The 12088-nt window shown below is 35.0% G+C and overlaps 2 protein-coding genes and 1 non-coding gene across 3 annotated transcripts; all 3 read right to left on the bottom strand.

Moving 5' to 3' along the window:
- Window positions 1–369: 369 nt before the first annotated feature.
- On the bottom strand, window positions 370–442 carry Trnav-cac. The gene has a single exon. It is a non-coding gene; the product is annotated as a tRNA-Val (tRNA).
- Window positions 443–823: 381 nt separating this feature from the next.
- Window positions 824–3211, bottom strand: LOC108967810 (ran GTPase-activating protein). Its single transcript, XM_018931436.1, has 7 exons — window positions 2947–3211; window positions 2185–2866; window positions 1917–2118; window positions 1700–1858; window positions 1539–1640; window positions 1285–1464; window positions 824–1224 (listed from the first exon to the last, which is right to left on the bottom strand). Exons 1-7 carry the CDS (start codon window positions 3050–3052, stop codon window positions 892–894), a joined length of 1764 nt encoding a protein of 587 aa, XP_018786981.1. The 5' UTR covers window positions 3053–3211; the 3' UTR covers window positions 824–891.
- Window positions 3212–3824: 613 nt separating this feature from the next.
- LOC108967871 (DNA topoisomerase 2) lies at window positions 3825–11440 on the bottom strand. The gene is made up of 9 exons (XM_018931513.1): window positions 11168–11440; window positions 9825–10415; window positions 9321–9741; window positions 8458–9258; window positions 7512–8340; window positions 5887–6970; window positions 5535–5822; window positions 5078–5464; window positions 3825–5006 (listed from the first exon to the last, which is right to left on the bottom strand). Exons 2-9 carry the CDS (start codon window positions 10395–10397, stop codon window positions 4944–4946), a joined length of 4446 nt encoding a protein of 1481 aa, XP_018787058.1. The 5' UTR covers window positions 10398–10415; window positions 11168–11440; the 3' UTR covers window positions 3825–4943.
- Window positions 11441–12088: the final 648 nt, after the last annotated feature.

The following is a 12088-nucleotide window of genomic DNA, read 5'->3' as shown; positions in this document are numbered from 1 at the left end:
TAGAAAATCTAATTTTATCCTGCGCAAATATCGTCATCTAACAATTTGTTTGCAGATTGTACCTTTATCTTATAGAATAATCTATGACAAATTTCATGACGATACCTTGTGAAATAAGAAAGTTTTCCATACAAAATTTACTTGAGTTTGATCGGTGAGTTTGTATGTCGGCTGTATGCTATAGTGGTCCGAAATCGGCCGTTATAACAAATAAGCAGCTTCTTTGTGTGAAAAGTAGAGTGGTAAAATTTCAAATTGGTATCTCAAAAACTCTAAAAAATAATTTTGCATTAAAACTCACCGAAAACTACTATATTTCAATAGAAACATAAAATATAAGGGAAAATATTAAAATAGTAAACAGCATTGTGTTTCCGGCCGGGTTCGAACCGGCGACCTTGTGCGTGTGAAGCACACGTGATAACCACTACACTACGGAAACGGTTTACCTTATAACCTCAAACTGCACACTTCACTCATATTTCTCATAAGGACACACCGTTTAAAAATTAAAAAAATTAGAATTTGTGTTAGTATGTTGTAAACCAACACAGAATGCCTCTGAGCAATAAAAATTTATACTTGATGTTGGTTTTCAGCGGTAGAAAAAAATTCCAGAAATAATTTCAAGAAATATGATGAAAATGGAGCAGTAGTCTTCATTTCAGCTGAATCTTAATCATCGGGGCACCTTAGAAAGATTGCTAATAATCTCGTATACTAAGAAATCTCATAAATACAGAATACTTCCATTTTTGTATGAATTATATGTATTTGAACTTGGCACCTTCAGTTAATGCAAAATTATAATTTAAACCGGGAATCATAGCTTATACAATATATTTTTAAAAACCTTACAAAGATACATGAAATTCTTAACATTCTATACTTTCAACCATCCAATTCTTTTAGGAAAATATTGAAAGCGTTACGCATATGCTCACTGCCAAACTGTGGATTAGACTTAAGTGTCTCGCGCAGCGCGTAACGACAACTTTTCAAGTCGTAGGGGCTAGTGAATTTTTCTTCGCTACGCAGCAAACCCAGCTGCATCAACATGTAATTCAAAACGCGACGCTCTTGTTTCGTCTCCACAGCATAGTCGACTGTTTCTTTATAAAGAGCTTTTGCCAAATCCAATGCCGCGGGCGATGATTCAGAGAGGTGTGCACATTTCAATGTCGTAAAAATGAGCAATAGCAGACGATTATCGTCAGTGAATTGCTATCGATAAGAATAAATAAAATATTGAATACAAATTATAAAAATAATATTATAAATTACCTCAATAATGCTTTTGAAGGCCTTCAATTTATCTGTCTCCTGCAGTGACTCGAATGCTTGTATGGTGCAAGGTTTCTGACTCAGACAAAATGATTCAACGGTAACTGGCTTTGCTGGTGTCGCTTGTTCAACAAAATGAACATTTTTAGCAGACATAAATGTATCATTTGCACCAAACATCTGTTAATCATATATAGAAACGAATCAGTAAAAAACAGACACTTTGCAACATTTGTATGTTTGAAAATGTTTACATTTGTTGTAAAAGCGGGAGATGTTATGTACGCTTCATCGCCCTCTTCGTCGGCATCTTCATCTTGGTATTCCTCATCTTCATCAACTTCCTCAGTAGTATCCTAAGCAATTTAAAAAAAATATTTATTACATTTATTTATTTACTTTAGCTTGTGCATACATCTTCTTCATCATCGTCATCCTCTTCATCGTCGTCATCTCCGTCCTCATCTTCATCATCATCGCACTCAGATTGATCTTCTTCAAGGCTCTCTAATGCATTTGGATTTGCAAATGTCTCTATAATCTCCTTAACACGTTCACGTCCTTCATAACCAAACTAAAAAAATTTAATACCATAAGTGAAAAATGTCTCAGCACAAATTAGCAGCCCTTACTTGATTGCCATCTAGGTTAAGCCTCTTTAAATTTGTCTTATTTTGTAAAGCTTCAGCCAAAACAACACCGCCGTCTGCGCCGATTTCATTGAACCCCAAATCCACCACCTCGAGTTGATTATGGTTTTCGCTTAATGCCTCAGCAAAATGATAAGCGCCATGAGTTTTGAGCAAACAATCACCAAAATTAATATCTTGCAACCTAAAATTGGAAAAAACAATAATTTAAGCTAATAAGTTAATCGCTTGTACAATTTTGCTAACTTACATTGGCGTGCATGCAAAAGCTTCTGCTAGGGAAGCTGCGCCTTTCTCAGTTAATGTGTTGTCGTTCAAATTCAGAATGCGCAAATTAGGGTTCTCTTTGAAGCCGCTAGCTAATGCAGCAATGCCCGCATGATATATGGAATTTTGTGGCATTGCTATTTCTTCCAAAGTTTTTAGTGTAGAAAAAATTTTTGCTATGGCTTTAGCACCATCGTTTTCCAAACGATTGCGACCGGCAATAAAAACTTTCAACTTAAGTGGTGTACCGGCGGCAACGCTGCTCTTATGACAATCCAATATAGCTTTTGAAAGCATTTGGCCACCGCCAATACCCAAACCGCAATTATTCAAACGCAATGTTTGCAATGAGTAAACTACAGACGAACGCAAAAGATTCTCTAGTCCAACCATACCATTTGGACCCAGAGCATTATCGCTCAAATCTAATACTGTAAGTTTGGCACCGGCTACAATTAAACCATTACCCAAGTGCTTTAGTGACAATGGTGTCTCGGTTTTGAGTCTTCTTGAAAACATATTATACCATAATGCTTTATGAAATTCGGGGTGCTTCTCAAGGCCTTTTGCAATAGCAGCCGCCGCATCTACGCCCAAGGTGTTACCACCCAACTTTAGGTAGTGGACAACTTTTGTTGTTTCCAAAGCCTTAACAATATCAGCAACTAAGTAAATATGTAATATTTAAAGTTTAACAAACAATTTTCCTTAAAACAATTGTCATTAAGGGCATTCCACCCCTTACCATCCTCTGCTGTATCCCAACTTAGTTGTTTATCCTCAAACGAGAGCCCCTCTTCCTGCACATCATGCAACTCTTGTGCAATTGTTCCGAAATTAAAATTAGACATTATTGATAACGTAAAATTGTATTACTGTAAAAATAATTAAATCAAACACTTGCGAATCTTTACAATGCTTGCAAATTTCAAATATTTTTGTTGGAACGCTTGTTTTGTAGGTTATTCAGAAAAAAGCCGCTTTTTCGCCGCTTTGCAGCTGTCAAGATGGTAGTAGCAGGGTGACACTTATAGTAAAATATTGCATGCAATATGTTGGGGTGGTTTTCTAGGGTAGCCAAATTTTATTATTACATGCAATATAATAAAGGAATTTTCAAATATAACTTAGCACTTAGCTGTTAAATAGAAGTAATATCTAAATGATGGCGTTAATGGAATAATAATAATTGATAAAGAATCGGAAATACATGCAAACACTTAAAATATAAAATTTATTCAAAGAACAAAACTGCTATTTAAATCATAACATAAAGGTTTTAACACACAGATCCATAACATTTCATTAACTGTTGCTGTTTAAATGTAATCTAAGTAGGTTTAATACCCGCTTATAAAAATCATGACTTTTGAGCAATTTGCAACTCGAACTATTTTTTTTATCAATATGGTTTTTAAAAAATATTATAAAACACACGAGACCATCATAACAATGTGCTGAACTAACATTGTGTTTCTCGTTCTGCAAATACCTGTAGGAGCAACAAATTTTTTCCTTGAAGTCCATAAAATTTACTATAACTGCTGAATAGCAAAATAACCGTTAAAACTTGTACAATCACTTAACAGATATTAAGTAATTTATGAAATAATCATATTATTGTTTATATTTATTAAAATTTATTTTATTTATAGTATATTGAATGATAATGTTTTAAGTATAACCTTATTTGGTACATACTTAATGTTTCATGTTGCATCTTAAAATCCGTCTCTACGTTCATACATTTATCAGTTATCATAAATATATAATTAGTATGACAATGCTAATTTATATTCGAAAATATGTCAAAGAAATCAGTTCCAAATTAAAATTGTACACAAAGTTTTTGTGCGCTAAAAATACATATAGTAATATACAAATTAGCAAGAGATAACGAAAATAAGGAGTTTCTAAAAATAACGCTTCTTTCGCATAATTATTTCAATTTTAAAACAACACTTTTAGACAGATTTTGCGATACTTTGAAAAATACTTGTTATGCAATCTTCTTAATATACCGTTTATTTTGTATACTAACGCTAAACTTTCACTCGAAAGAAACATGCAGAGAACTTGTAAGTTGAACCATTTATATTTACAAATTTTAAACTACTTTCAAATTACTTAAAACATAAAAAGGAGATTTGGACGTCCAGCCGCCACGTTATCATTCTATCCGCACACAGCATTGAAATATCTTAATAATGAACAAAATTTGTTTAAATGGATAACAGTCGTCGACTGCAATTATTATTGTAATGGGTATTGACATTTAATTACGAACAAAAAGTAACCAATATTAATATGTTAAAATTATAAAAAAAAAAAATAAAAAAACTGGCATGTTGGCTCATTCACTGTGCCCAAGGTTGTGATGAACAATGGTTAATGGACTAAAATTAAAAATACAATACAAAAAAATCAGCAATGATTTGAATTGTGACGAAATGTGATATCGTATAAACAAGTACTGCGATTTCCGACTTCCGTTTGATCATAAGCTGATGGAATGAATGTGCACGTTTGAGTGTGTACGGTGGGAAAAGAATGTGTATAGGGGCGTTTGATTCAACATGAATGTATAGATATAAGGTGAATTATAATTGGTTATTGATAATCTTGCTGCTTCTCCAATTTCTTAGTGCTATAACTCTTCTGATCTCACATTTTATGTTATATGCAGACTCATTTGCACATTAAGTCTAATTATTTTTTTATAATTCATTGGATTGGAAATGCTTAACATTCAAAATCTGAATCGTCATCGTCGCTCTCGGATGCAACCCGTTTCTTCTTCTTTTTCTGAAAAAAATTAAATAAAAAGTAAATTAAATTTACGTTAGCGTTTAAATTTAATAGCAAATGCTGCTCACCTTTTTGTCACTATCACTATCGCTTGTCATTGCCTTCTTTCGTGGACGTTTCGCTGTAGGCTTCTTTTTTATCGGTGTGGCATCTGATTCGCTCACTATAAACGCATTGCTACCGTTAGGTTGATCGGCATCACTGCCATGTTCGTCATCAGATATATGTGCCACCTGGTAAGACTCTTCTTTGATACCATCATTATCTCGGAACTCGAGCTCACCATCGCTACTCTTTTCGGCTTCGCTATCCAATAAGCCAGAATAATTAATTTTCTTGGCAGTTGCTCTGCGACCTGGTCGATCTGCGCGTGGCGCAACATCGACATGCATTTCAATATCACTACCAGATCCTAAATCATCGTCTTCATCGGAAGAATTCTGTTTCTTTTTACGCTGTTGAACAAATAAAAAAACATGTTTAGTTCACATTGTATTCAATCAAGCAAAAGTTAAAAATGCTCACCCCTTTGCCGAAGTTCAATTTGGATTGTTTCAAACCATCTTTGGGTTTACGAACGCGCTTCTTTTTTTCTCCATCGCCGCCAGCGCCCGCTTCTTTAGCTTTTGTCTTTTTCAAAGCTGCCGGTGAACCTTTCGGTCCCTTTACGCCACCTTCAACTATTGCATCAAACTCATCCACTTCTTCACCCTTAGCTGCCTTAGCTGCTTTTTCGACTTTCTCCTTCTTAATCTTTGGTCTGGCGGCAAGTGCCACTGCAGTTGAAATCTTTTTCATAATCTCCTCAGTAACCTGTATGCCAAAAACATATATACATCAAACAGTTTTCGTTAATTAAATACATTACTTTACATACCTTGAACTCAATTTTAATGCCATTTGGATCGGGGAAAATGTTCTCATTGCCATCCTTAGCGGCACGCTTCTTCAATGCACCAGATAGAGCCTTTGCCTTAGCAGTTAAGGCCTTTGCTTGTTTCTTGTTGATGCCCAGCTCTTCAAGTCGTTCGCGTTCCTCTAATTCATTCAGTTTCTTTTCAAAATCATCCAAGTCATCCAACCACAAAGTTTGTACTGTCTTAGATTTAAGCGCTGCAAGCTCCGCTAACTTTGTATCGCGCTGTTTCAACAATTCATTTTTCTTTTCCTCGGTCAACATCCACATGGACATACCCAAAAGATAATCGAATTTCTTGACATCTGTTAATTTATTGAAAGCCTTCTCCAGATCTACCGGCTTTTTCTCCTTCTTCACTGTCGAGCTGGTTGCAGTTTCATCGGCTTGCTCTTCATCCTCTTCATCAGCCTCCTCTTCTTCTTCCATATTTATACGACGTTGCCATTCCTTTACTGGATCGGGTCTATAACCGCGTTTGATCAGTTCATCTATCATGGCTTTACGTTTCTTATTTTCAACCACTATGGTACGATCACACTTTTCCATAATAAAGCGTGCCTGATCGGTCAAACGATCAGCTTGTGCTGTCAATTGACCGATTAAGTACTCTTTGCGCTTAACATAATACTCTAGACGTACGGGGAAATATTCTTTCATAATATCAATAGATGTAGGAAAACGACGTAAGCAATTGTTTTGATCGAAGCAATGCATTTGATTTGTAGACATTGAAGAGGTTAATTTGAAAGCACGATGGAAGCCGCCATCTTCAGCTTGCAAGCGCTCGAATTCACCAGGAGTGAATGTAATAACGAAACGCACTGTGGTATCAGTATGATACTCGCGGTAATCGGCAACAACTGCCTTTCCTTTTTCACCGTTTGAAAGTGCATCTAAAACACTCTCCTTGTACGCTTGGGTCCAAGTGCCCACTGGCAGTTCAGATATTTCGATTTTATTATTCTGCACAATTTGTATATTGCCAGATGAAATATAACGGCCATCAGAAACGTAGTCAATTGTGCCCTTGAAATTTTTATACCTGTAATAAAAGTAAAACAAAAACAATTCAAAAGGAGCGGGTAAGTATGATTATCATATATATGCAGGGTTGCAAAAATTAATGAACAAATATTTAATTAGCCTTTAAATTAAACTTTTTATTTTGTAATCTCGAAAATCGTAATTTAATATTATTTTAAAATTTTTGATTCCAAATATAATACCATAGCAAAATTTTAAACCCAAATGCCGGCTTGAAAAAAATGTTAATCCCCCTTTTATAATTAAATATTGAAAGTAATGAATTTAAATGTATTATTTTGAAATCTCGATAATCTTAATTGAAACTAATTTTCAAATTTCTAGTAGCAAATGCTATATTAAAAAATTTATTCCCGAATACCGGACTAAAAAAAAATTTTAATCCCAAATACCGGATTGACAATAAAAATTAGTTAATCCAATGTTTATACTTAAAAATTGAAAAGGCTTCCTTAGAATTAAAAATTGAATGTTTAGTTTTCAAAGTAAATTTTTTAACCGCTATACTGTATATAACAACAACGTGCAAAGTAACTTACCAGGGATGCATTGGCAAAGGCTCCTCATTAGCCAGCATTCTACGTATATTCTGTATAATATCACGCGGGTTGTGATTGTAAATCTTTGTGGACCAACCTGTGCCAATACCATCAGCACCATTCACCAAAACCATTGGTATAATTGGTATATACCATTGTGGTTCAATCTTTTGACCATCATCAACTTCGTACGTCAACAATGGATCATCGGCTGGGTGGAATATGAGTCGCGTCAAGGGTGACATTAAGGTGAAAATATAACGAGCGCTCGCACAATCTTTACCACCCTGCAGACGTGTACCGAATTGACCACGAGGCTCCAATAAATTAATATTATTTGATCCTACGTAATTTTGCGCCAAATTGACTATGGTAGCCTGCAATGACATCTCACCGTGATGGTAGGCGGACATTTCAGCCACTGAACCAGACAATTGGGCAACTTTCACCTCACGTTTGTCATTACGTTTGAAACAGGTAAACATAACTTTGCGTTGGCCCGGTTTAAAACCATCCACCAGACATGGTATGGAACGGACATTGTCAGCATTGGAGAAGAGCACCAACTCAAGATTAACAAAGTCCGAATATGTTATGTGTTTGGTGCCTTTGGTGTACAGATAACGTTCAGGTAAACCAAGTACTTTTCGGCGTTTCACCTCGTCCATGTGCGACGTTAGCCATTCTTTACGTGCATCGACGTGTTTTTTGGAGAAAGCCATAACAATGGCGTCATCATCCACACTGCCGTCATACTTGAAAGTTATGCGGTGACGTTCCATGTCTTGGAAATATTCTTTAGCCTCCTTAGATGTGGAGGTACCCAAACCTATGAGCAAAATTACAAAAATTTTGGTTTTAAAAAAACATTCCATGCTATAAAATTAATTTCTTGAGTTTTATATGCACTATATTCGTAAATTTGAATTTGTTGAAAAAAAAATACCTTTGTAGTATTTGATATTATATGTGTTATTGTTGGGCGTATCATTCTTCCACTCTTCGAACTCGGGTAGTGAGTAGAAGGAAAGCACTTCATTTTTCTTCGATGCCTTAACAATTGGCGTAATGAATTCTTCGAGGAAAGGTAGTCGTAATAGTTCGGGCCAGTTTGTATGTATGAAATTAATCAGTAGTCCTTTTATATGTGAACCGTCTTGATCCTGATCAGTCATAATCATGACCTTGCCATAACGTAAAGTTTTCAAATCCTCCATTGTGGTGTATTTCTTCTTGTACTGCAAACCAATAATCTTTACCAGATTATTGATTTCCGCATTTTCAGCCAGCTGTTTAAAAGAAGCCTCACGCACATTTAAAAGTTTACCACGTAGTGGAAATACACCATACAAGTCACGTCCAATGACACCAAGACCGGATACAGCCAACGATTTGGCCGAGTCTCCCTCCGTTAAAATAAGCGTACATAAGTATGAATTTGATTTTCCAGCCTCGTTTGCGTCTTCGAGTTTGGGTAAATTCTTTATTTTAGAGGACTTTTTACCACCTTTCTTATCAATTTCACTCTGTGCTTTAAATTTGGCCCATGATAATACGGCCTCCACAATTCCGGACTTCGAAACATTTGCAATGAATTTTTCTGAGAGCACACATTTCGATCCAAAACTTTTGGACTGCAATGTCATGTTTTCTTTTGTTTGCGAATCGAACGTCGGATTTTCGATAAGACAATTGACGAATACCCACATATGGTTGCGTACTTGGAACGGTTTTATGTTAATACCACCTAAAATAAAAGAAAAGATTAAAATTAAAGAATATTGTAATATAAAAAAAGTTTATACAAACCTTTGTTCTTCTTCTTAACAACTTCGATCAATTGTTTAATTATCATATCCACTACATAGTCCACGTGACGTCCACCTTTTGTGGTTGCAATCGAATTCACGAAAGAAACCTGTTGGAAATTATTTTCTGAGGGACAGCAAGCTACCTCCCAACGTTCACCAGCTTGTTCGTAAACAATTTTAATTGTTTGACCGGAGTCATCACTATTCTTTACATATAAATCAATGTAATCCTTGAAATTCTTTACCGGCAATTTTTTGCCATTTAAAAATACAACTACGCCTTTTGTCGCAGCAGCAATATCATAAGCACGACGACACATTAGTGCAACAATATCTTCGTCGAGACGATCCATTTTAAACTTGGACAAATCAGGACTGAAAGTAATTTTTGTAAAATCGGAGCCCGCAAACTCTTTGATCTAAACAAAAAAATATAAATATATATTACATGAATATTTATTTAATTAGCGAGCATAGCCAAGTTATACAATTTTATACCAACCTTTGGCGGAGTCGTTTTTGACATGTTGTTAGCCCAAATTTGTTTGAAACTTTTCTTGTATTCCTTGGTACCGGTTTCAACCATGAAACTAGTTGAAAAAATGTTGCACAACTTTGCGCCATAACCATTACGACCACCAGTCACTTTTTTCTCATCATCATTGTAATTTGACGAAGTTAAGAGATGACCGAAAATCATTTCCGGCACATACATTTTATGTTCCTTATGAATGGTAACTGGGATTCCTTGCCCATTATTCCAAATCGAAATAGAATTTTTTTCCGCATCAATATCGATTTTTATTGTACTCATAGTTTTGTCGCGTTGTTTATTGTCGGCGGCATTTACAAGAATTTCATCGAAGATCTTGTACAAACCAGGTACATAGGTGACTGGTCGCTGTACCATTCGATTTTTTTCCTCATTATATACCCACATGGTTTCGCTAACGTGCTCCACCGAACCGATATAAGTGTCCGGACGCAATAAAATATGTTCTAATTGAGATTTCTTTTGGTACATTTTTTCGATGGAAGTACCACTCCCGGCCACACTACCACTGCCGTTCTCCATTGCTGTATAATTGGATAACTATGAATAAAAAAAAAAATTCTTTTAGAAAGTTTCAAATGCATTAATGCTCCGGTTATATAATTTGCCTCTACCAAAAGCTGTACTGAAATTTGTAATTTGGCGCCATGTATGACTGACGCTATACATACATATTTATATGTAGGTATGCATAACATTACCATAGCAAGAATATATTATGGCAAACAAAATATCTTTATACCTTGTAGATTTCGAGAAATACAAGAAAATATTAATATTCTCAAGTACAATTTAATATTGAGCACATTAAGGTAAATTAAAAAAAATATGAAAGCAGATGTTTTGAAACTCGCATTCGAATATGTACATCTTTTTAACGCACCCTGTATAGCAATTTCAAATTTGTGTGCCAAGAGAGTAAGCGTCGGTATAACATTCGTTATTTCGTCTAAAACTTAAAACAAAAGCATAGACGTAAAAATTTTAATATTTTCTGTGTCTTGCTACAATAAACAATATCAAAAACTGAAACTATTGCTTTTCTCATGTACAATCGCATTTGTTTCTTTCTCTTTGAGTTCCGTTTACTTTTTCGCTCGCTCAACCAAAGCCGCTGGCTCTGCCACCGCTGCCACATGAGTGCGCCATTTTTAATTTGCAAAGCGAATTGCAGCGAATGCCGCTTCGCGAATATACAACAAATTTTTATGTCCTCCAACTCTACTCACAACTCATACACTTTTTCAAAGCTATTATTAATGTTTTTACACTTAATACTTTTGTAATCCTACCTTGTATAGATAACCAAGGATTTATTTTCTTAATTATGCACAATTTCGTATAAATTGTAATGTAATCGGTCTCAGCACCGTAAGCTTCAAAGCCGGCAAACTGAAAATGTTCACGTTGTGCAATTGACTCCACAAATTCAAATGATTTTATTCAAATTGACATTAAAGTATATGAGTTATGAAAAGCAGTAAAAAATTTATTTCAATTTTACAACTGACTTCACGCACTGCGACTGCAACCGCGACCGAAACACCGAAACACGTCGTTGCTTTCCGCCGTTGAAAACTGAATTATTTTCGCTTGACGCGAACCACAGCGAAATGCCAACGCCGATGCGAACAGTAACAATGATGCCCATCCATGTATGCATTGCAGTTAATTTATTTAACTTTATATGAATAAGGGTATTCTTTTATATTCTTTTATATTCTTATAGCATTATTAGCAAGAATGATAGAAACAACAACTTTACATTATTAGCAATGACAGACGACAGACTTGTGCATTTAGACAGCTGATTGTGAAATTTGTTTACTTATTTAAAAAAAAGTGAAACAAAAATGAATAAGATAAATTATTAATAGACATTTTGGTATTTTTGGAAAATCAATATAAATTTAACGAAAAAATTCGTTTATTATTAACTACGTTAACTGTGCGTTGTTTATTTTCTGAAGTCTAAAAATATTAAAATTTCTTTTTGTTAAGATACTTGCACATAATATAATTAGCAATATAAAACCTGCTAACCTCTGATGCTGTAAACGCAAAGAAGGCGGCAGAGATCAAGCGACATCTGTCAAAAAATAGCAAAAATCAACAACTTTTGAGCAGTGTTGCTTCTCAAATTTGGTAAATTCAGCTAAATATATGAAATTCATCTGCATTGCAAACTTGCATTAACATGGATGAAATGCGCA

This window comes from Bactrocera latifrons, unplaced genomic scaffold (assembly GCF_001853355.1).
Source record: "Bactrocera latifrons isolate USDA-ARS-PBARC rearing strain unplaced genomic scaffold, ASM185335v1 scaffold_2, whole genome shotgun sequence".
Taxonomy (NCBI): domain Eukaryota; kingdom Metazoa; phylum Arthropoda; class Insecta; order Diptera; family Tephritidae; genus Bactrocera; species Bactrocera latifrons.
Note: the sequence above shows the minus strand (reverse complement) of the source record. Positions and strands in the feature narration are given on the sequence as shown.